At 44.7% G+C, this 22,633-nt stretch overlaps 2 protein-coding genes across 3 annotated transcripts in view; both read left to right on the top strand.

The window, feature by feature from the left end:
- LOC140349321 (neuronal acetylcholine receptor subunit alpha-7) overlaps positions 1 to 19,570 on the top strand; it is a 57,484-nt gene extending 37,914 nt beyond the window's left edge. For both annotated transcript variants that reach the window (XM_072435605.1, XM_072435606.1), the window contains 5 exons: positions 10,282 to 10,476; positions 13,994 to 14,080; positions 14,466 to 14,575; positions 17,205 to 17,363; positions 19,195 to 19,570. In XM_072435605.1, the coding sequence (XP_072291706.1) occupies positions 10,282 to 10,476; positions 13,994 to 14,080; positions 14,466 to 14,575; positions 17,205 to 17,363; positions 19,195 to 19,569 (926 nt within the window). In that variant the 3' untranslated portion in view covers position 19,570. The remainder of the gene's footprint in view (positions 1 to 10,281; positions 10,477 to 13,993; positions 14,081 to 14,465; positions 14,576 to 17,204; positions 17,364 to 19,194) is intronic.
- Positions 3,545 to 5,228, top strand: LOC140349320 (E3 ubiquitin/ISG15 ligase TRIM25-like). Its single transcript, XM_072435604.1, has one exon. It carries the CDS (start codon positions 3,549 to 3,551, stop codon positions 5,205 to 5,207), a length of 1,659 nt encoding a protein of 552 aa, XP_072291705.1. The 5' UTR covers positions 3,545 to 3,548; the 3' UTR covers positions 5,208 to 5,228.
- Positions 19,571 to 22,633: the final 3,063 nt, after the last annotated feature.

The raw sequence follows: 22,633 nt of genomic DNA, 5'->3' as shown, positions 1-22,633 counted from the left end.
CCATTGTTTTGTTTTGTTCCCGCGTCTCTGTGTTGTCTTCTGTCTACATCCCTGTTCCTTAACTTCATCGGACATTACTGCACCGTCCATCGCTCATCTCCTCCCTCACTCCTGGATTATCTACTGCCCTAGCCGCCAGCTAACAGCTGGCTTAACACCTGCGGAGGTCCGTCATGGTATCGCGGGGCCTCCCTGCCGTGCAGACAAGGTCTGGGGCAACCAACGCCACTCACTCCACCAGCTTCAACACCCGGTCCACTGCTGCTTTTTCACAACTCTCTGCCCACCAGCTTCTAGTTAACCAGCCTCTAGCCACCGCCAACATACTAACTGGATTACTCTCATCTGCTGCTACGTTCCATCTCCTCCTCGGACTATCACTCCCGCGCCTCCAGGCCACCGCTCCACCAACTTCTCGCCTACTCACCTACACCGCTGCTGACCTTCACCTCCTCAACCATAACCACCGTCTCCCAGCTGCTGCTGCCTCTGCAGCTAGCTCAGCTGGGATCCTTCGCCGGCCCCGCTACATCCACCGGGGCTCTGGTCTCTCCCATAACCAACACTCCAACGACGGCTCACCTATCCCCTCACTCTGGACTAGTTTTCGCCCCCCCGTCACCCCCACCTGCCGCACTGCCAACCTCAGCAACCTCCGCCCCCCCACCCCTGCGCCCCCATCCATCTCCGCGCCCCCATCCATCTCCCTTGCACTGCTGAACTGCCGCTCCCTCGCCAACAAATCACCTGTTATATCTGAACTGCTACTGGACAATAACATTGATCTGCTTCTCCTCTGTGAAACATGGCAACAGCCCCTGGACTTCTATGCTCTCAACCAAGCCACTCCCTCCAACTACACTTACACTGCCAAACCCCGCCTCTCCGGGCGTGGGGGAGGTCTTGCTGTTATTCATAAAATATCTACATCCATCACTGAACTGAACCTCAACCTTCCATCCATCTCATCATTTGAATACCTCGCCTTCTCCCTCCCCAACTCTATCACCGCTATCCTGATCTATCGTCCCCCAAAGCCCCACCCCTCTTTCCTCACTGAATTGTCTGAACTCCTCACCATCGCATCCTCTCTCTCTGCCCGCCTCCTACTCACTGGTGACTTCAACATCCACATTGACTGCCCCAACGCCCCACTGACATCCGACTTCCTCTCTCTCCTGGACTGCTTCCATCTCACCCAACATATTGACTTCCCCACCCATACCAAAGGCCACACTCTGGACTTAGTCTGTTCCTCTCTCCTACCCATATCTAAGCCCCAGCCCCTCCCCTTCCCACTCTCTGATCATCTCTGCATCCTTTTCTCCGCCCCCCTACCCTCGCCCCACAACCCCAAAAAACGCACCATCACCTACCGCAATATCAAGTCAGTCAACCCCCTCACGCTCTCCCAGCTCATATCCTCTGCTTTCCCCCCTGACTCCCCCCCTCTTCCCCCGACGACTATGCTGTCATGCTCAACACCACCCTCTCCGACTCCCTTGACTCCCTAGCCCCCTGGAAAACCTCCTCCGTCTCATACATCAACCCCGCCCCCTGGTACACCCCTGAACTCCGCACCATGAAGCAGACTGGCCGCCAACTCGAACGACTCCTCAAAAGAACCCGCCTCACCATCCACGCCGAAGCTTTCAAATTACACATCTCCTCCTACCGTGACGCTCTCCAAGCCGCCAAATCTGCCCACCTCTCCACCCTCATCAACAGCTCCCACCGGAGCCCTCGCACCCTGTTCTCCACCGTCAACAAGCTGCTCCAGCCACCGGACATCACTCCACCCTCCTCCCCTGACCTCTGCAACTCTTTCCTCCTTGCCTTCAATGACAAAATTTCCAAAATCAACAGCTCCATGACTGCCGTCTCCATTAACTCCATCATTTCCCTCTCCGGTCACTCATCCACCCTCTCCCCAGTAACGCAGGGGGTCCCCCAGGGCTCAGTCCTCGGCCCCCTCCTCTTCATCTGCTACATCTTCCCCCTTGGTCACATCCTCCGCCAACTCAACCTGGACTTTCACTGCTACGCTGACGACACCCAGATATACCTCACCACCAAATCCACCCAAAACCCTCCCCTCAGCCACATCGAAACCTGCATCTCTAGAATAAAATCATGGCTCACGCTCAACTTCCTCAAACTGAACAGTGACAAAACAGAGCTCCTCCTCATTGGCACCAAATCCACTCTCAATAAAACTGGTCCCTTTTCACTCAGCATCGACACCTCGACCATCACCCCCTCTACCCTGGTACGCAATCTCGGTGTCATCATGGACCCCACCCTCTCCTTCACTCCCCATGTCAGCCACATTGTCAAGACCTCATACTTCCACCTCCGCCGCATCGCCAAAATCCGACACTGCCTCACCCTCCCCGCTGCTGAATCCCTCATCCATGCCTTCATCTCCTCCCGCCTCGACTACTGCAACTCCCTCCTCACTGGCATCTCCTCCCATTCCCTCCATAGACTCCAAATGGTCCAAAACTCCGCTGCCCGCCTCCTCATCCACACCCGGTCCCGTGAACACATCACTCCCGTTCTCCGCTCTCTCCACTGGCTCCCCATCAAGCAGCGCATAAACTTTAAAATACTCCTCCTCACCTTCAAAGCTCTTCACCACCTTGCCCCCCCCTACCTGTCTGACCTCCTCATCCCCCACCGCCCCACCCGAGCTCTCCGATCCTCCTCCTCTCTCACCCTGACTGCACCAACATCCCGACTCAAAACTTTTGGCGACAGAGCATTCTCCCGAACAGCACCCCGACTCTGGAACTCCCTCCCCCAACCTGTCCGCCACTCTCCCTCACTCACAACATTCAAATCCCGCCTAAAAACATACCTCTTCACCCAAGCCTATGACCTCCCCTACCCCTAGCCTCCTCTACCCCATTGCCTACACTTCTACCCCCTGTTACATCCCCATCTTTTTCTCTCTACTTCTTCTGTCTTGTTCATTTTATCTGTATATTAATGTGTATTGTACGTGTTGTCCCCCCTGTCTGTAAATACCCCCCCCTTTTTTATTATGTTCAGCGTCTTTGGGTCACTGAAAAGCGCTATATAAATAAAAGTTATTATTATTATTATTATTATTATTATTGTTAGACAAAGGGACGGAAAGGGAACTGAAAGAGGGAAGCAACTTGTGGACACATAATTTGTCCCCTTGCTCGCCAGTCCTCCACAACCGGCCAATGTCAATATATGGCCCTCAGGAGAAAATACTTGGCCACCCCAGAGTTAAGTTATTTGTATTTGTATTTGCATTTGTATTTGTGTTGTTGTTGTTGTTGTTGTTGTTGTTGTTGTTGTTGTTGTTGTTGTTGTTGTTGTTGTTGTTGTTGTTACTACTTCACTGATCCTCCAGACTGAATGACCTCAAGGACCATGTGTCTGTGCCTTTAAACTGTGTTAAAAGCTGCTTCCTGCTCAGATCTGCACAGAGCAGTGAGTCACGCCTGGCTCCTCCCACAGCTCTCACTCTACTCTTCAGTGGTGAAACTCTCAGTCGCTCTGTTGCAGGAAAGATGGCACAGAAAGATTTAAACCAAGAAGTATTTTTCTGTCCCGTGTGTTTGGATCTGCTGAAGGATCCGGTGACTATTCCCTGTGGACACAGCTACTGCAAGAACTGTGTCCAACACCACTGGGACCGACAGGACGAGAAGCAGCTCTACAGCTGTCCCGAGTGTTGCCAGAGCTTCAGCCCCAGGCCTGTCCTGAACAAAAGCATCATGTTATCAGGTTTAGTAGAACAGCTGAAGAAGACTGAGCTTCCCTCTATTGACCAAAGCTATGCCGGGCCTCAGGACGTGTCCTGTGATGTTTGCACTGGGCGGAAACTGAAAGCTGTCAAGTCTTGTCTAGAGTGTGTGATTTCATACTGTGAAAGTCACCTCCAGCCTCATTATGATGCTGCAGTGTTTCAGAAACACCAGCTGGTGGCGCCCTCCCACAAGCTCCAGGAAAACATCTGCCTCCAACACAACAAAGTGATGGACATATTCTGCAATACTGAGCAGCAGAGCATCTGCTCTCTCTGTGTGGACCAGCACAAGGGCCACAACATAGTTTCCTCTGCCTCAGAGAGGGCCCAAAAGCAGGCAGAGCTGGCGGCCAAGAGGGCCCTCCTGCTCCAGAGCCTCCAGGACAAAGAAGCAGACCTTAAGACGCTCACACAGGAGGCACTGGACGTCAGAAGCTCTGCCCAGACAGCAGTGCAGCACAGTGGGGACAGCTTCAGAGAGATGGCCCTTCTCCTGGAGAAAAGACGTTCTGAAGTGGAGCAGGAGATCCTCTCACAGGAGAAAACCCAACTGAGCCGAGTCCAAGAGCTCAAGGACCAACGGCAGCAGGACGTGACTGAGCTGAAGATGACCATCTTTGAGCTGGACACACTGTCCCTCACCCCTGACCACACCCAGTTTCTAAAGCTCTACGCTTCACTGCCCACAGACACACAGAGCCCAGAGCCAGCCAGGATTAAGATCGGGCCCCGAAGTGACTTGGAGGAAGTGACCAGAGCTGTGTCAGCGCTCAGGGACAAACTCCAGCTCACTCTGACTCCAGTCCAGGTTTTGCTGTCACAAGCTGAACCCAGCTCCAGAGAGCACTTCTTACAATACTCTACAGAAATGACTCTGGACCCAAACACAGCTCACACCAGACTGTCTCTGTCTGATGGAAACAGAAGAGCAACACTTGTGAGTGAAGACATGAGTTGTCCTGATAACGCAGACAGATTCAGTTACTATAGTCAGGTCCTGAGCAGAGAGAGTCTGACAGGCCACTGTTACTGGGAGGTGGAGTGGAGCCAGGAGGGTTGTGAGGAGTGGAGTGGGAACTGGGCTCATGTAGCAGTTTCATACAGGGATATTCAGAGACAAGGAAGCTCTATGGAAGTGATATTTGGAAGAAATGATAACTCTTGGGTCGTAGACTGTTACAAAACTAGTTATTCATTCTGGTTTAACTCAGTCCAGTCCCAGCTCTCAGGTCCAGTCTCGTCCAGAATGGGGGTTTACCTGGACCACAGTGCAGGGCTTTTGGAGTTTTACAGTGTCTCTGAGAGTAACGTGAGTCTCCTCCACAGAGTCCAGACCACTTTCACTCAGCCACTCTACGCTGGAGTCTGGTTTTACAGCTGTAATCCAGGAGATGCAGCACATTTTCCTAAACTCAAATAACAGTTTTATTCTCCACAGTTTGGATTAAATGCCTTTTATTTTTAAGAAATTAGTTAAAGGTTCAAAAGACTCATTATCTTTTTTTTTTAAGGGTTTTCCATGAAATCAATACTTACAAATACGTATCAATCCTAAAACTAGCATTTAAACTAGATACTCCTTTGAGAAAGTATTTATAGGCCTGAAAAAATGACAAAAGCAGAAATAAAAATGTTGACTGCTCTTGCTCTATAGCAGAATAAGTGCAAACTATATACTATAAATGTTTAAATAGAGTTGTCTGACTGTGCAGAGTTTTGCTACTTAAGGGCACCTTTAACCCTTGGGAACATAGGGACTTTTTGTGCAATATTTCCTCCTGATTTGATGTTATATTTTCTGCTTGTAATACAGCACATATATGACATGATTAGGACATGATTTTGGGGTTTACAAAAACAAATTGAGCTGAATTGAGATGCTGCAGATTTGTGCAAAACAGTGCCCATAAATAACTGTACATTTGAAATTTTACTTTATCCTAAGTGTCAAAATGAGTTTGACACGTCTTGCTTTTAATGTGCTGATGTTTCTTTTGTCATATTGCCATTTATAACCTTTACATTTTCTTGTTTTACTGATATTCACGCCCTGATTATCCTACAGAAACATGATTAAGGATGTAAAGTGTACTATAAAGAACATTAAAAATCAAAATACTGTTTAAATACCTTTCTTTTCAATGTCCTGGCAAGTGCTCGCGTACCGCCGGTTGGGAAACATCGCCACTACAAAGGCGACATTACATTCATACATAAGTAAAGAGGCTGACACCTTGTCCACGTCAAGACTCCACATCGAGGACTTGAACTCGCGACCGTGACAACCGCTTCAAAGCCGCGGCCACAACACGTTTCCATTTCAAACCTCAATATCAAAACTAATTGTCGCTCGCCACATTTGGAGTGTCACGCCGGCTAACACGCTTCGCTAATCTCCTCTCCCACCGCTCACATCAAAGAGTCTAAAGTTTATATTTACGACAGGTCTCCGTGACGTACAGTAGTCTCAAAGGGAGGACTCCTGCGTTTGTACCCGATGAAAGAGCAGCGTTCTGGGGAAGGAAATGAAAGACCCTGCCCCCCCCCTGGAGAAAAGCCAATGGGCCGTTCATATCACAACTAATTGAAAATCCTCACCTCGCAGCCTCTCGTTTATTTCCTGCTGGAGTGTAGATGAAAAGCGTGCCTGTAGTGAGGTGTGAATCGGCGCGCGGGCAGCCAGGCGAGGTAAAAGATGGCGACGGGTTTTTACAGGGATTAATCAGGAGAGTAACCAAGAGGCTCAACAGACGAGCTACACGGTTCTGTCGACGTGCAGCGGTGTGTGTGTCACGGTCGGCCAAATACTCCAACTCACGATCATTATTCAAAGTGGTTTAAAAATCTCAATGTGTTGGTCTCTATCTTTGTAATTGTATGTTCAAAAGTCACAATTATAGATACGATGTGTGATGCTGACTCGCTGGTTAGTTTGAATAATGACTTAAACTGGTATTGTACTTTGTTGTAGTTGGTGCAATCTTTCATTTGTCCTGGAGTGATTCATGGTAGAACGGTTTTGGTTTGGTCCTGGTTTAGTCCGAGGTTTAGTTCCGGGTTTGGTCCCAGTTTTGATGTGTTGTGTGTGAGTGAGTGTGACGCAGCCTTGGACTCCTTTAGCACACAACTATGTTTCACTGTCACCTCGTACTACTGAAGGGGATTCTTTTATTCTTTTTTTACTTTAATTGCCGTATTTTCCGGACAATGAGTCGCACCGTTTTTCATTGTTTTGGCCGGGAGCGACTCGTATGTGATATTATTTGTTATTTTCACATTGACAACCACAAGAGGGCGCTCTAGGCTCTAAGCGACACAGAAGAAGAATATGCACTTCCTCTACCTCTTGAGTTTGTGGAGTTGTTTAGAAGTGACACAGAAGAAAAATAATTCAATGGATTGAGTGATTTGGGGTAAAACTGATGCTTTGGTAAACTTGTTAGCATGTTCTTTATGCTATAGTTTTCTGAATAACTGTTAATATGTTACGTTAACATACCAGACACTTACCACAGTTCTGTCTGTGCGTCATGTAGCTGAAGGTGTTAGCGTTAGCATACGTACATCTATTCACCATGTTCTCTAATCTGTTATTATTTTAAATTGCATTTCAAGATGAAATGTCTGTTCTTGGTCTTGGATTTTAGCAAATAAATTTCCCCCAAAAATGCGCCTTACAAATGTTTTTTTCTTCTTTATTATGCATTTTTTGGCTGGTGCGACTTATAGTCCGAAAAATACGGTACTGTGCCTGGTTTAATCCGAGGCCAGACCAGGTTTAGTTCCGGTGTCGTCCCGTGTTCTCCTGGTTTAGTGTCGGTTTAATGTCGCTCTCGTGGAGTTCTCACGCTGCAGTTTTCAGTACATCAACGTAACCGAGAAAAATCCGACTTAAAACCCTTTGCTGACCTGTCTATTTCTGCCCAGCTCCCTGTTTCCTCTTTTGCCTTGTTTTTTCCTCAATCGTACCGCCCAATGTTTACCTGGAAGCGCTTTGAACCAGGATTTCCTCCGGTCTTCAAAGTGAGAAATACAGAGTCGTTTTCATTTTGAAAAAACAACTGCTCCGCCGTGCTACTCCAGTGCAACTTCTATATGTTTTTTCTTCTCATTATGCATTTTTTGACTAGTGCGACTTACGGTAATCCATCTACCGTTTACATTACTCAAGCGGATAATTCTCCCGCACCATCTCATTACTGTGAGAGGAGAATCAGTTCACGGCGTTTACAGACCTCGGCCGTGGAAGCTTTAGATGTGGCTCCTCTTCAGGTTTAGTGGGACGTGACTCTTCTCCGTCTCACAGATTTAAGTTTCACCTCTGTTATCTGTTCAGTGGCCTCGTTGTCTCATAGTTTGGAATGTATTGTATTGACCAAGTCTGAAAGAGCTAGTATATAGATATAACATAAATGGAAACAACAAATCTAAAAAAAAAATAAAAACATAGCAACACATTGAAAGACCTATAGAGGTAAATAAACAAATATCCTGCTTATTTTTCAAACCTACATACGGTACATGCTCAAATAAATTGTCAATCAAACGTGGCAAGTCTTTATAAGTACGCAAAACACTTCTAAAAGACGATGAAAGGAGAGGGCATTTTTGATTTTATGTAATTACGTTTTTTGTAGTTTACAGTTGCCATTGTACTTAGGCCGCAGTTATTTTATTACTTGGTTTACGGATTTTTAAATGAAATATATTGAACAGGCGGGCGAAATACTAAATACCGTTTTTATATTTCATTTAACGCTATTTTGCGTCGACGGTGGTACTTTATATAAAAAAAATGACAATAATTGATTTTATTTATATTGCAGAAATCAATCATCTAAGTGCGGCGGATCCGTAAACCAAGTAATAAAATAACTAAGGCCTTAATATCGAATAAAAGTAAAACTATCATTTTTTCATTGGATAAATAAACAACAATAGGTCACTTTACAGTTTCATACATTATTTATTGACTCACTTCCTCTAACCTTTGTTATCTGTTCACAATGTTTCGAGCTGCATTCATGAGACATTCCGCAGAATAAAGATCAAGTTCGAACGCATTATATTTGAAAACGCTGACCTTTTTCTGCACAGCCACATACGGCGGCCCTGCTGGGACAAACCGCGGTGGAGCGGTGTGTGAAGAATGAATGTGCCTTTGCGAATGAGTGGTTCAACATACTAATTATGCCAGAGCGGCGAGCACGTTAGTAAAGTTTCATCAGGCAGTAAAACACCCAATCAGACGTTTAACAATAAAACTAACAGACAACAAGAGAACACCGCTGAGGCATTATGAAGGAAACTGAGAGTATTTACAGTAAAAACAGTTGCTGTTGTTGTTACTTTCATCATTCAGCTCCGACAAAGCTGCAATATGAATGGATTAAAGGTGTCACTATGTCACTTTTCTGGTCGAGTGTCTGGCACACTAAAGGTTTGACTGAAACGTTTCACAGTTTGAGGGCTGTGGTCGGCTAAAGACGTTTTTGACGACTAGAAACAAGTTGTGAATCGATTAATGATGAAAAGAGGCGAGGTGTGGTTCTGGCAAAGCTCTCAAACTGATCTCCCTGTGATCAGACCAAACTGCACTCACAAGACCACAAGCTCACATGATTTCATAAAAAAAAAAAAAAAAAAAAAGTATTTTTAAACTTTGTATTTACATGTAAAAATATCAAGCTCTCATGATTTCATAAAAAAAGACAGACAGTATTTGTAAATTTGGTATTTACATGTAAAAAGAAATACTAAGCTCACATGATTTCATAAAAAAATGACAAAGTATTTGTAAACTTTGTGTTTACATGTAAAAAATACTAAGCACTCATGATTTCTTTAAAAAAACGACCTAAAAGTGTCTGTAAACTAGGTATTTACATGTGAAAAAATACCAAGTTAGTTCTCATGATTTCATAAAAAAACAACACAGTGAAAGACCAGAGGCAAATAAACAACAATAAAAAAAAACAATTTGAATCCTTAAAATCAAGAGATCATCCATCCATCCATCCATCCATCTTCTGCCGCTTTATCCGGGGCCGGGTCGCGGGGGCAGCAGTCTGAGCAGGGACTCCCAGACTTCCTTCTCCCCAGACACTTCCTCTAACTCCTCCGGGGGGATCCCGAGGCGTTCCCAGGCCAGCCGAGAGACATAGATCATCCACTGATTATTCAATGCTTAAGCTCTACACAATATGCATGAAACACATCTTTATTGCATTAAATCAATTAGAGGTGATTCTATTGCACAAAAATACGTTGAAAAATACAAATGCTAACAGAGGGTCGCCACTCCACAGATGCGACCTGTAACGTGCCTAACAACAAGCTTTAACAGCCTTACCACCACTGAGCACAGAGTGATCTATAATACACAACGTAACGCTCTTTGGGTGCGTTATAAACATCTCCATGGAGACCAGCGGGTGGCAGACCCTCCACCCGTGCACCCTCAAACGTAACCTTGCGTGCTCTCTCCGACACAGAGGTCCCGGGGCGGAGGAACGAGCGCTTCTACGACTGCTGCAAAGAGCCGTACCCGGACGTGACGTTCACCGTGGTGATGAGGAGGAGGACGCTGTATTACGGCCTGAACCTGCTCATCCCGTGCGTGCTCATCTCCACGCTGGCGCTGCTCGTCTTCCTGCTGCCCGCCGACTCCGGGGAGAAGATCTCACTGGGTAAGGAGAGCACACTTTCCCGGTACCATGGTCCGATCTGCGCCGATGTGGCCACGTAAAGCGGTTACACGGCTAATAATGTACCGTATTTTCTGCACTTTAAAGCGCACTAAGCTAAACAAAACAGTCAGATAAGTCAGTTTAACTTAATAAATGCAGTATGCACTTTTCTTCGTAATCTTTTGGGAAGTTGCTACGAGACTTTAATTAATCTATATATAAGGCGCACTGTCATTGAATGGTCTATTTTCAATTATTTTTCATATATAATTCGCACCGGACTATAAGGCGCATTAAGCGAAACAAAAGATATTAATTACTCCATATATAAGGCGCACTGTCATTTTTTTGTGAGAAAATTAATGGCGTTTAATTGCGCCTTATAGTTCGGAAAATACGGTACTGCTGCCAAAATACAACCACAACAAAAAGCAACAAAAAAATATTGGCATTTTGGATTGATGCTTTATGCGCAAAAATTGCAAAATAAAACTGTTCCAGCATTATGCAAAAAAATTTAAAATAACCAAGGAATACATCAATATTTGCAGGAAATGGCTGATTGTGTTGTTTTATAGAGATTAGACACGTTCAAATCACGACAAATCAATAATTGAAGTTTTGCGTTCGGGCTTTTAAGTGTGTTTGGAAGCAATTCAAGCATTTAAAATGGAGTGAATTACCAATATGACTAGATGACTTTTGTTACGGATTGAATCTACAAATGCCTCTCAAAACCCATCGTCCTGTGTCTTTGCTTTGCCCGTTTCAAACCTGCCAGACCTTTTGGATTTATTGATTTTGGCTGGAAACGCAGCGAGGGGGTGGTGGTTTCTTTGACTGTTTTCCCCCGGTGCTTCCGGCGGATTCGGCGTCCGCAAAGCGCCTGTAAAAGTGAGAGTCGCCGCGAGGCTTTGAACTGCTCACAAAAGCAGCTCCGAAATGTCAACCGAGATGTAACGACAGAAGCGCGGGAACGGAGTGAGATTTAGTGCGAGCAAACGGATGAAAACGTGGTGGAAACCGGATTATTTGAATACGTTTCATAACATCGCTTGTGTTCTTCAGCTGTGGACCAGATAAGATGTATTAAATATTAGTTTGACCACAAATGATCACGCAAATCAACATGAACCCATCCTTAAAAGCTTTCCACTATTTAATGGATTAATTTAATGCATTTTCAAATGTATGTTTACGTGAAATTTGTAGTTTTAATAAGATAAGATAAGATAATCCTTTATTGTCCACACATGGGGAAATTTCATTGTTGCAACGCAGGTAGATACAAACAATGAATGATATAATATAATATAATGAATTCAGATGTGTTTTTTTGTTTGTTTTTTGTCATTTTTAAGGATTTCTTTGTATTTATGGATGTTTAAATCCTTACATTTTGCATAAAAATCTGATTTTTTTGGGTTTATTTTGAGGTAGTTTGTCTTAACGCTCCAAAACTCCCTGAAAACGGCACTTCCTTTTTATTATTTCCTTCTGTTTTTGTCTGTGAAGCACCTTTTTTGCCTTTGTCACGAAACGCGCTAGTCGAGCGCTACGTTATTATTTTTTAAACACGGCGTGCTTTATGTGCAACGATTGTAGGCGTGGTCTCACATCCCACATCATGCTCAGGACGAGAGCGCTAAAGTATGCCCCGCCCCCTCATGGATCGACTATGGATCCACCATTAAAGTGTCGGCGGAGTCGCACTTCTGCCGTTTGCCCTGTTTTTAGAGAGAGTTAGATAGAGATAATTGCTATAACTGGTTTGTTGTTGTGTAAAATGTGCAGTGAAATGTTTTACAAAAAGAAACCAAAAACAACTATTTACGTGTCGTTTTATCTACGGCAAAAAAGAGAGAAACAAACACATTTTACGTCAAAGTTCATTCTAGGTGTAAAATGTGTCTTTATCTACAGAGCGACAGATGGAAATGAGCGTCTTTGCTATAATCTGGCATATTTACACTCTAAATTAATCGTTATTAGCCTTTCCCTTATCGCATATACAAGGACATTTGCACAAGATTAGAGTTTATCGAGCACATTGTGGGAGAAAAGACTGATTCAAAGTGGATTTGTCTTGAAATCTCGCTTCCTTTAGTCTCGCGGTCTCGTTTTGCAGACACATTGCACTTTAAACGACGTGTCCTGGTTTTACGAGCGTTGTCTTCATCAGGTTATTGTCGCCTGTTGTTTCTGATATCGACCCAGAGGCAGATTTAAGAGGAGGGCGGGGCACCAATCAAACTTTGACCCTTGACTCTTGACCTTTATGTTAAACAGACAAGCGGAATGGACTCGCTGAGACTTCGGTGGACAAAGTCTCCACTGAAACGCTTTCCTCTTTAAGCTGATACCAGAGGAGAAGCTGAAATGTCAGAAAACAAGTCAAATAATTAGGATTTAGTGAAGAAAAAATAATAAAATTAACTATTTGTCAGGTTGTTTTGATCGGATATTTGGTATTTTTAAAAGAAACTTCACAAATGAACCTTTCCCTTTTAAAAGATTTGCGGATATAATAGGTTTTGTTGTACTTTTTACTTTTTCAGTACAAGTGTGAGTGTATGACTTCAATAGCTTTACGTTCAGTATGAGTGTATAACCTCAATAGCTTTACGTTCAGCATGAGTGTATAACCTCAATAGCTTTACGTTCAGTGTGAGTGTATAACCTCAATAGCTTTACGTTCAGTATGAGTGTATAACCTCAATAGCTTTACGTTCAGTATGAGTGTATAACCTCAATAGCTTTACATTCAGTATGAGTGTATAACCTCAATAGCTTTACGTTCAGTATGAGTGTATAACCTCAATAGCTTTACGTTCAGTATGAGTGTATAACCTCAATAGCTTTACGTTCAGTATGAGTGTATAACCTCAATAGCTTTACGTTCAGTATGAGTGTATAACCTCAATAGCTTTACATTCACCATGAGTGTATAACCTCAATAGCTTTACGTTCAGTGTGAGTGTATAACCTCAATAGCTTTATGTTCAGTGTGAGTGTATAACCTCAATAGCTTTACGTTCAGCGTGAGTATATAACCTCAATAGCTTTACGTTCAGTGTGAGTGTATAACCTCAATAGCTTTACATTCACCATGAGTGTATAACCTCAATAGCTTTACATTCAGTGTGAGTGTATAACCTCAATAGCTTACATTCACCATGAGTGTATAACCTCAATAGCTTTACGTTCAGTATGAGTGTATAACCTCAATAGCTTTACGTTCAGTATGAGTGTATAACCTCAATAGCTTTGCGTTCAGCATGAGTGTATAACCTCAATAGCTTTACGTTCAGTATGATTGTATAACCTCAATAGCTTTACGTTCAGTATGAGTGTATAACCTCAATAGCTTTGCGTTCAGCATGAGTGTATAACCTCAATAGCTTTACGTTCAGTATGAGTGTATAACCTCAATAGCTTTACGTTCAACATGAGTGTATAACCTCAATAGCTTTACACAGATTAACGTTGCCCTTGTACCGCTTCCTGGCGTCCTCAGGGATCACCGTGCTTCTCTCGCTCACCGTCTTCATGCTGCTCGTCGCTGAGATCATGCCGGCCACGTCTGACTCTGTGCCTCTCATAGGTACGACTGTGTACTCTTACTACTAATACTACTACTAGTACTACTGTTACTGCTGCAATTTAAGTCAGGAGTACAGTAAGTATACATTATAAATATCAAAACCTTGTCATTGTTTGTTGCCATCTCAAGATGCCAAATACTACATTTAGCTTTCATTCAACAGTATTTTGACGTGTCTCTTTACAGCTCTTTTGTTTACTCTATATGTAGTATAAAGTATAGTGTACTTTTTGACTCTTTGTGCATGTTTTGGACAGTTTTCTCAAACATGGAGGATTTGTCTAATAACAGTTGTTTTGTGTGTGTGTGTTTTTTTTTAACATACAGTATGAGCCAAACCCGTGTTTTATACCTGTGTGTTTGAATTCTGCCCGCTCTACTTCAGCCCAGTACTTTGCGACCACGATGGTGATCGTCGGCCTGTCAGTCATCGCCACGGTGCTGGTTCTGCAGTATCACCACCACGACCCGGATGGAGGACTCATGCCACAGTGGGTCAGTCCGACTCTGATAACTATCATAACTAGCATAAAGAACCTGCTAACAAGTTTACCAAAGCATCAGTATTACCCAAAATCACTAAATCCATTGAATTCTTCTTCCTCTGTGTCACTTCTAAACAACTCCACAAACTCCAGAGGTAGAGGAAGTGCAGATTCTTCTTCTGCGTCACTTAGAGCCTAGAGCGCCCTCTTGTGGTTGTCATGTGAAATGCGGTAGCCAGTGTAAAAATAACAAATAATATTACATATAAGTCGCACCGGCCAAAACAATGCTACTTATAGTCCAGAAAATAGGGTAATAACAGCAAAACTCTGAATTCCCTCAACGCCCTCTTCTCACCCGAGCTAAAAGGTAAATATCATTCCGTATTTTTGCTTTATTTCGCAGAGAAGCTGACAAAGCCCTGACCTTCAAGCCAAAGTCCACCTTAATCGAATTCCTCCCCTCTCAGATCCCATAGGGTGCCGTGCCACCGACTCTCCCGCATTCCGATGCATGGTCGCGGGGACATTTATGTGCGGGGCTATTATAGTGGCGCCGATTCAATTTGATGAGGATGTGAGAAAACAGGTCAGGACTTAATTAAAACAGAGGCTGCGCACGGTTCCGGGCGTTTAATGTGAACTCTGGGTTATTTCAGACGGTGGTGGAATATTGGAGGTGGAAAGCTGGGAAACTGCTCTAGGACCTTAAGGAGAAGAGGAGAACGCCAAAGAGGGTCTCAGGCTCTATTCCCAGTTTAAGTGAGAGGTCTGGCTTCTGGCTCGCTTTGGCTCCTGGAGTGTTTTATGGCGATTAGATAAGAGAGAACGCAAACTGAAGAGAAAACTAAAGCGCAAAAAGCAGATAAACACTGTATTTCCAGCGACGGCAACTTGTGTATCGAGCCCATAGATTTCTAGTAAAACAAAGTCAGCGTACGTTAGCAGGGAGGACCTAAAGCTTCGAGGGGGTTCCAGGGGATGAGCTTAGCCAACTGATTTTTTTGCATTTTCGACATTAGCGACAGTTAATTTGGTTAAGATCGGAGACAAACTTGGAATGCTAGTCCAATCTCGCAATGAAATGCCGAACATTTAAGGAGTCGCCATGTTAGCAACTTAGCAGTTTCGTGTTTACCGATGCGTGTCAAGGGCGGAAATGCTACATTTCCAGTGCATAATTCAACCAACGTCCTCCAAGCCCACTGTAAAGCATAAAGTGACGGGAAAACACTGTCGAGAAGACGCAAAGAAGTGAAAGAAATGCAGAAAAAGACGACAATAACGTCTTTGTTGCGTCTGTGGGGAAATACGTCTCAATCTTGGCTTGGTCAGGAGCACTGAAGCTGGAGGATCTTAACTATGGTGCATGTTTTGGGTTGATCGGGGGGGAAACCGGAGCACCTGGAGGAAATCCACCCAGACACGAGGAGGAACATGCAAACTCCATCATCATTCCATAAACAGAACCTGACACAATAACAATATTACTGTTTGTACGCGAACAGTATCGATAAACACATGAGCTGCAACAATGACACAATAATAACCCTGTTTTTCACCTCGACCGCTGTTCTATCTCTGCATTATTCCCTATGAAATATGGACATCAAGAGCTGGAACAAAAATGTGAATTGCATAAATAGTCTCAAAAAGAGTTTGAAAGATGTCAAAAACACTATTTTCCAAAAGTCTACAGTACAGACTATTTTAATAAGTCGCCTCTGTGTACCTCGGAGTGAGTTTGAAGTAAATGTTTAATGAGGGTCCGTCTCCAGTGTGCGGGGCCCCGGCACTGCCACGCTTCTGTTATCATTTCTTGTTGTTTGTTTGTCTGCAGCGCCTCCAGCACAGAAACTGAGCGCGCTGCGAGTCTGAGCGAGTCTGAGCCGCTCTGCTGTGCAGCGCTGAGAGGTCATTTCAAAGGGTTCGCCCAATAATGCAGCAAAAGGCCTAGTACAAAGTTTTTAAACTGGAGGAAAAGTAATGAACGAGATGCTGTTAAAAGACGTGTTCTTTCTTGATGATTGAAACTGTTTAGTTTGCGAGCTGTTTAACTCTTGAAATAAGCTCTTTTAATCCGACAAGTGGTAAATGCTTAAATCAGGCATGCCCAAACTACGGCCCGCGGGCCAAATGCGATCCTTAGACCAATTTTTGGCGGCCCTCCAGCTTGGTCCAAACAACAAAACGTAGTACTGTAAAATTGGACAAATTCAAGCATTTTGATGTTATAACAAACTATTATTAATGTTTAGAACAAAAAATAATGAATAAATAGAATAAATAACATAAATAAAACAATTAAAATAGATTAAATAAAATCAATAAAATTAACAAAGAATTATAAAAATTAATAAAATGAAATTAAATGAAATGAAATTAAATCCATTTATAGCAGCTGATCAAGTTTATTTGTAGAGCACAATGGGTAGTAGAGTGCTTTTTTAGTCCCACCTTTCCGGTTATAAATAATGGTTAAACGTGTGTCTCTTTGTCCGCTCTGCTTTTAAATAATGGTTAAACGTGTGTCTCTTTGTCCGCTCTGCTTTTAAATAATGGTTAAACGTGTGTCTCTTTGTCCGCTCTGCTTTTAAATAATGGTTAAACGTGTGTCTCTTTGTCTGCTCTCCTTTCAGACGCGCGTGGTGCTGTTGAACTGGTGCGCCTGGTTCCTGAGGATGCGGCGTCCCGGCGAGAGCAGAGTGCGCCTGGTGTGTCCCAACTCCAAACCCCCTCGAGGAAGTCTGTCCAGTCTGGAGCTCAGCGTCAGCCAAGCATCACTGCGACATCCAGCGGTTAGTCACAGAGAAAGTGCACTGGAGAGACGTGTGTGTGGACTAGTCAGACTACGCTCACGCCAATCAAAGTCTTTAGAACCGGGCCCTAAAGGCATTGGACCAAAACACAATTTGATTTCAACGCTGCGATATCTTTTTGAAGCACAACTTTTTATCGTTCTCAAATGTTATTAATTCCAGTATTCTTAAAAAGTTTTGAAATGCGTTAATGGTTTGACTCAGGAAAGTGGCTGTGACTCGAGCAGCCTCACGTGGCAACTGTGAAGAGCTTTTTGTAAAACGCCCAAACAGCCTTTTCAGTGAGGAGTCGTCTGTGTAATACGGTCCCAGTCCAGTTCAAATCCGTGACAAAACTTGACAATGTAGAAAAAGGTTCAGTTGTAGTCATCTGGACTCACTTTAGAAAAAAAGACTTTTCAACTCTCATCCAAGAGTCATTGTCAATAAGATCATGTCTAGCTTTTTTCTAAACTGAGTCCAGATGATACAACTGAACCTTTTTCTACAATGGAACACTCCTGGACGAATGAGGGATTACATCAACAAAACTTGACAATGTTTCCCATGCGTCTAATTTGTTTCTAACGTGTCTTCCTGTGTCTAATGTTGTATGTGTTCATTCTTCTGCTCTTTTGTGTGTTAAAAGCCCTTCCAGGGACTCTAAGTGCTGTGAATTAGCTCCAAGCACTAGAATACATGCATCAGGCTAGTCAGTGTTTCTCTTTGAATCCGTCCCATTCAAATAAACCAGTAAACCAATAAAATAAATACAAAATCAAACATTCACAGATATAGTATAGTAGCCTAGAACCTGTATATGATTTTTATTAAAGTGATCTTCTGTATGCACTTCAGTTTTTACCATACTTGATTAAAATACAACATTGAATTGCTCTAGGATAAGATGTTTTAACACTGAGAAAACAGACCCGTATTTTAGCCGTGTCTTGTTGGTGTGGGATGTAAAGACGTGGAGTCGATCTGCTGCTTTGGCACAAACACAGACACTGGTTTGGAGCTGGACTTGAACAGGTTTTCAGTCGGTTTTGGCCGTTCCCTCCTTCATCACCGTCTCTTCTCTTTCCCCTCATGTGTCTCTCACGGACTCTGATGTAAAACCTGCACAGTCCGCTGTACGTTATTAATACTGTTACTTCCCCAAAGTTATTATTGTTCAGTCTCGTTTTTGTAAGTTTTATATAGCGTATTTTCCAGACTCTAAATCGTGCTGGAGTATAAGTCGCACCAGCCAAAAAATGGATTATAGAGAAGAAAAAAACATAGATAAGTCACACTGGAGTATAAGTCGCATTTTTGGGGGAAATTTATTTGATGAAATCCAAGACCAAGAACAGACATTTAATCTTGAAATGTAATTTAAAATAATAACAGATTAGAGAACATGGTGAATAGGTGTACGTATGCTAACGTAACACCTTCAGCTACATGAGGCACAGACAGAACTGTGGTAAGTGTCTGGTATGTTAACGTAACATATTAACAGTTATTCAGATAACTATAGCATAAAGAACATGCTAACAAGTTTACCAAAGCATCAGTTTTACCCCAAATCACTAAATCCATTGAATTCTTCTTCCTCTGTGTCACTTCTAAACAACTCCACAAACTCCAGTGGTAGAGGAAGTGCAGGTTCTTCTTCTGCGTCGCTTAGAGCCTAGAGCGCCCTCTTGTGGTTGGCATGTGAAAATAACGAATAATATCACATATAAATCGCTCTGGATTATAAGTCGCACCACGGCCAAAACCATGAAAAAATGTGCGATTTATAGTCCGGAAAATACGGTAATGTCTCGTCCTCTCTCGTCAGATGCCCAACGGAAACCTGCTGTACGTCGGTTTCCGCGGCGTCGACGGCCAGGACCCGGAGCTGCTCTGCTCTCGGATGGTGTCGCCGGAGGAGGACGTCCTGAGGGGCGGCGGGCGAGGCTTGGGCATGGGCATGGGCGGGTCCATGGTGGAGGCGGAGCTCATGCAGATCCTGGAGGAGGTGAGGTACATCGCCGGGCGGTTCCGGACCCAGGATGAGGAGGAGGTGGTGGGGAACGAGTGGAAGTTCGCGGCGGCGGTGATCGATCGGCTCTGCTTAGTGGCTTTTTCACTCTTCACCATCCTCTGCACCATCGGCATTCTCATGTCCGCGCCAAACTTTGTCGAGGCCATCTCCAAAGACTTCTTTAGCTGAAACTGAACCTAAAGTGACTGGAGGATTTGATATTGTTTCATTCATCCTCTGCACCATCGGGATCAGGATTAAGTTCAGTTAAATTGTGTTCTAAATGGCTGAAATGTCACACTTTTAGTACATTCACTGTCACCACATGTTTTATGCTATTGCTATTGTGCCACAAAACTACAGTTAAACTAAGTACTAATCCTCGTTTGTCAAATGTTTAATTTAGGATTATGTTTCATTAACACGTGATAAGATATTAAGCTTTTCAAATGCAATCATAATTGTACAGAAAACCAATGTATGTTGTTTACTTAATCATGCTTTAGTTCTCAAACGAAAAGCAGAATGAGCCCCTCGTGTGGGTTGCCAGATCCTACGTCCCGCCGTTTAAAGCCATTTTAAAGAAACCCTTTCTTTCTCTCTGATGTGATGAGTTCTCACTGTTAAATGACGTCCCAGGTTCAGTTGTGGCTGTATTTATTGGACTTTTACACCACTAGTTGCACATTCTACATACATTTGTTTGAAATCTACTAATAATTGTATATAATAATGTAATGTTCTTATTTCAATGCCACTTTACTTCTTCCTTCTCAGCATTATTGCAGCGCTGCAACGTCCATGAATGAATAATTTATTTTCATTTATTCGGGAGCAGACTCAAAATGGATTTGGGTCACATTCAAGGAGGCACAAATATTTATTCACAAACGCCAAGTATTCAGATGTTTTGTACACAGACAAAATGTAAAATTAAAATCTACTGCAAATGTCAACTTTTATTCGAGCAAACGTAAGGTATTTTATTCACTTTCATTATTTAAAAGTGGTTGCGGTGGTTTAAATAACAGGCTTTGAAGAAAAGACTTTGATAAATATGGTTTGGTCATCTCAAAAGTGTTAGTGATAAAGGTCTTGACCTCTTCAAGACATTAACTTCTGTAATAGTCACGAACGCAACTAAGAAATCATGAATTTCTTAATGAACCAAAGGAAAGAAAAAAAAAGTATAAAAAGTATTTTCTGTGATTCACCAGAAAAACACTGCTTGAATCTGATTTGTTGAGACGGCTTGGACTTTTTTGTATGAAATATTTTTAGAACAAACAAAGTTAAATTGTAATCCTGCTCTTTCTAATGCCTGAGCAGAACACATGTGACATTTAAACCTCTGAACTCTGGAGGAAATATATATTTTTTAAATCTCTTCTTCACCCTCCGCGGGCGGTCTCTATTTATCATTTAGTATTTAACATTCAATGAAATAAAAATGTTGTTTTAAGGTGTAACTGTATTTATCTATCTCATTCATTTGTGTTTAAGATAGAATAAGAGAGAATACTCTGACTTTGAAGCTCATGTCGCCCCCTGGTGGACCTTCTGTGTAAATAAAAACAGGTCTGGTCTGCTTTGCTTTGATTGGCTGACACATTCTGTCAATGGTCCTGTCAATCACCCAGAATTAAATTGACCTCCAAAAGTCACAAACCGCCTGGACTGAGCTGTAGGACAGAAAATTGCCCTCGGCCTCATTGTAATGATCAAGGTGTTAATGCTCTAATGAGGAAACTTTAGAGGTGTGAGGTCACGTGACGCAGGTGTGAGTCAGGTTACGCCCGGCTCTCGGGTGTCGCTCTGCGGCTGTTCTCCGTCTGTTCCCTGAGCTCCAGGGTCTGTTTCCCGTGGACAGTGGTCAAGAGATGGGCAGCGGCGCGTCTGTCACCGAGACCGACCGGGAGGAGCGAGGAGAGGCCCGGGAGGAGCGAGGAGAGGCCCGGGAGGAGCGAGGAGAGGCCCGGGAGGAGCGAGGAGAGGCCCGGGAGGAGAAGAACGAGGCCCGGGGGGAGAGGACCGTGGCCAAGGGGGAGAGGAACGAGGCCCGAGAGGAGAGGAGTGTGGTCCTGGGGGAGAGGAGCGTGACCCGGGAGGAGAGGGAGGGCATCAGTGACAAGAAGAGCCAAGGAGAGAGTGAGGCAGCCCGGGATGAGAGTGGGAACAGCAGGGAGACTAGAACAAAAAATGAACAAACACCGGAGAGGAAGAGTCAAACCGGGCGACAGGGTGAGAGGGGGGAGGCCCGGGGTGAGAGGGGGGAGGCCCGGGGTGAGAGGGTGGAGGCCCGGGGTGAGAGGGTGGAGGCCCGTGAGAGGGTGGAGGCCCGGGGTGAGAGGGTGGAGGCCCGGGGTGAGAGGGTGGAGGCCCGGGGTGAGAGGGGGGAAGCCCGGGGTGAGAGGGGGGAGGCCCGGGGTGAAAGGGTGGAGGCCCGGGGTGAGAGGGGGGAGGCCCGGGGTGAGAGGGGGGAGGCCCGGGGTGAGAGGGTGGAGGCCCGGGGTGAGAGGGTGGAGGCCGGGGGTGAGAGGGGGGAGGCCCGGGGTGAGAGGGGGGAGGCCCGGGGTGAGAGGGGGGAGGCCCGGGGTGAGAGGGTGGAGGCCCGTGAGAGGGTGGAGGCCGGGGGTGAGAGGGGGGAGGCCCGGGGTGAGAGGGAGGAGGCCCGGGGTGAGAGGGTGGAGGCCGGGGGTGAGAGGGGGGAGGCCCGGGGTGAGAGGGGGGAGGCCCGGGGTGAGAGGGGGGAGGCCCGGGGTGAGAGGGTGGAGGCCGGGGGTGAGAGGGGGGAGGCCCGGGGTGAGAGGGAGGAGGCCCAGGGTGAGAGGGGGGAGGCCCGGGAGGAAGAGATGCCCAAGGCCGGACAGACCAGGCTTAAATTGCAGCCTGAGACCCTCAGCTCCAGACCTGCTTTGCGGAGCAATGACACGTCACAGGTAAAATATGACTCGAGTGTTTGTTCAGTGACCCTGTCGATAGAAAAGAAAAAAGTAACAAAAGTGTGGCAGGAGGACACAAACAAGATCGTAGGAGTTAAGCATCTATAGACCTTCTAAATATGTGACTTTTCCAGGTCTACCACGTGTCGGTCTCCAGAGGTGTGGACCTTTTTTTTAAATGATTTCAGACTAGAACAGCTCCTAGTTCCCACAAACCAATAGTGCATCATTATTATTAGTGTGTGCACAGTTTTAGAAGAGCTTTAACTGGGATGGACCACCCCAGCTTAGCCAATCAGAGCGCTGCCTTA

Source organism: Eucyclogobius newberryi, unplaced genomic scaffold (assembly GCF_026437365.1).
Source record: "Eucyclogobius newberryi isolate DKJ021-1_F unplaced genomic scaffold, fEucNew1.0.hap1 SCAF_7, whole genome shotgun sequence".
Taxonomy (NCBI): domain Eukaryota; kingdom Metazoa; phylum Chordata; class Actinopteri; order Gobiiformes; family Gobiidae; genus Eucyclogobius; species Eucyclogobius newberryi.
This window is presented reverse-complemented; position numbering and strand designations above follow the sequence as displayed.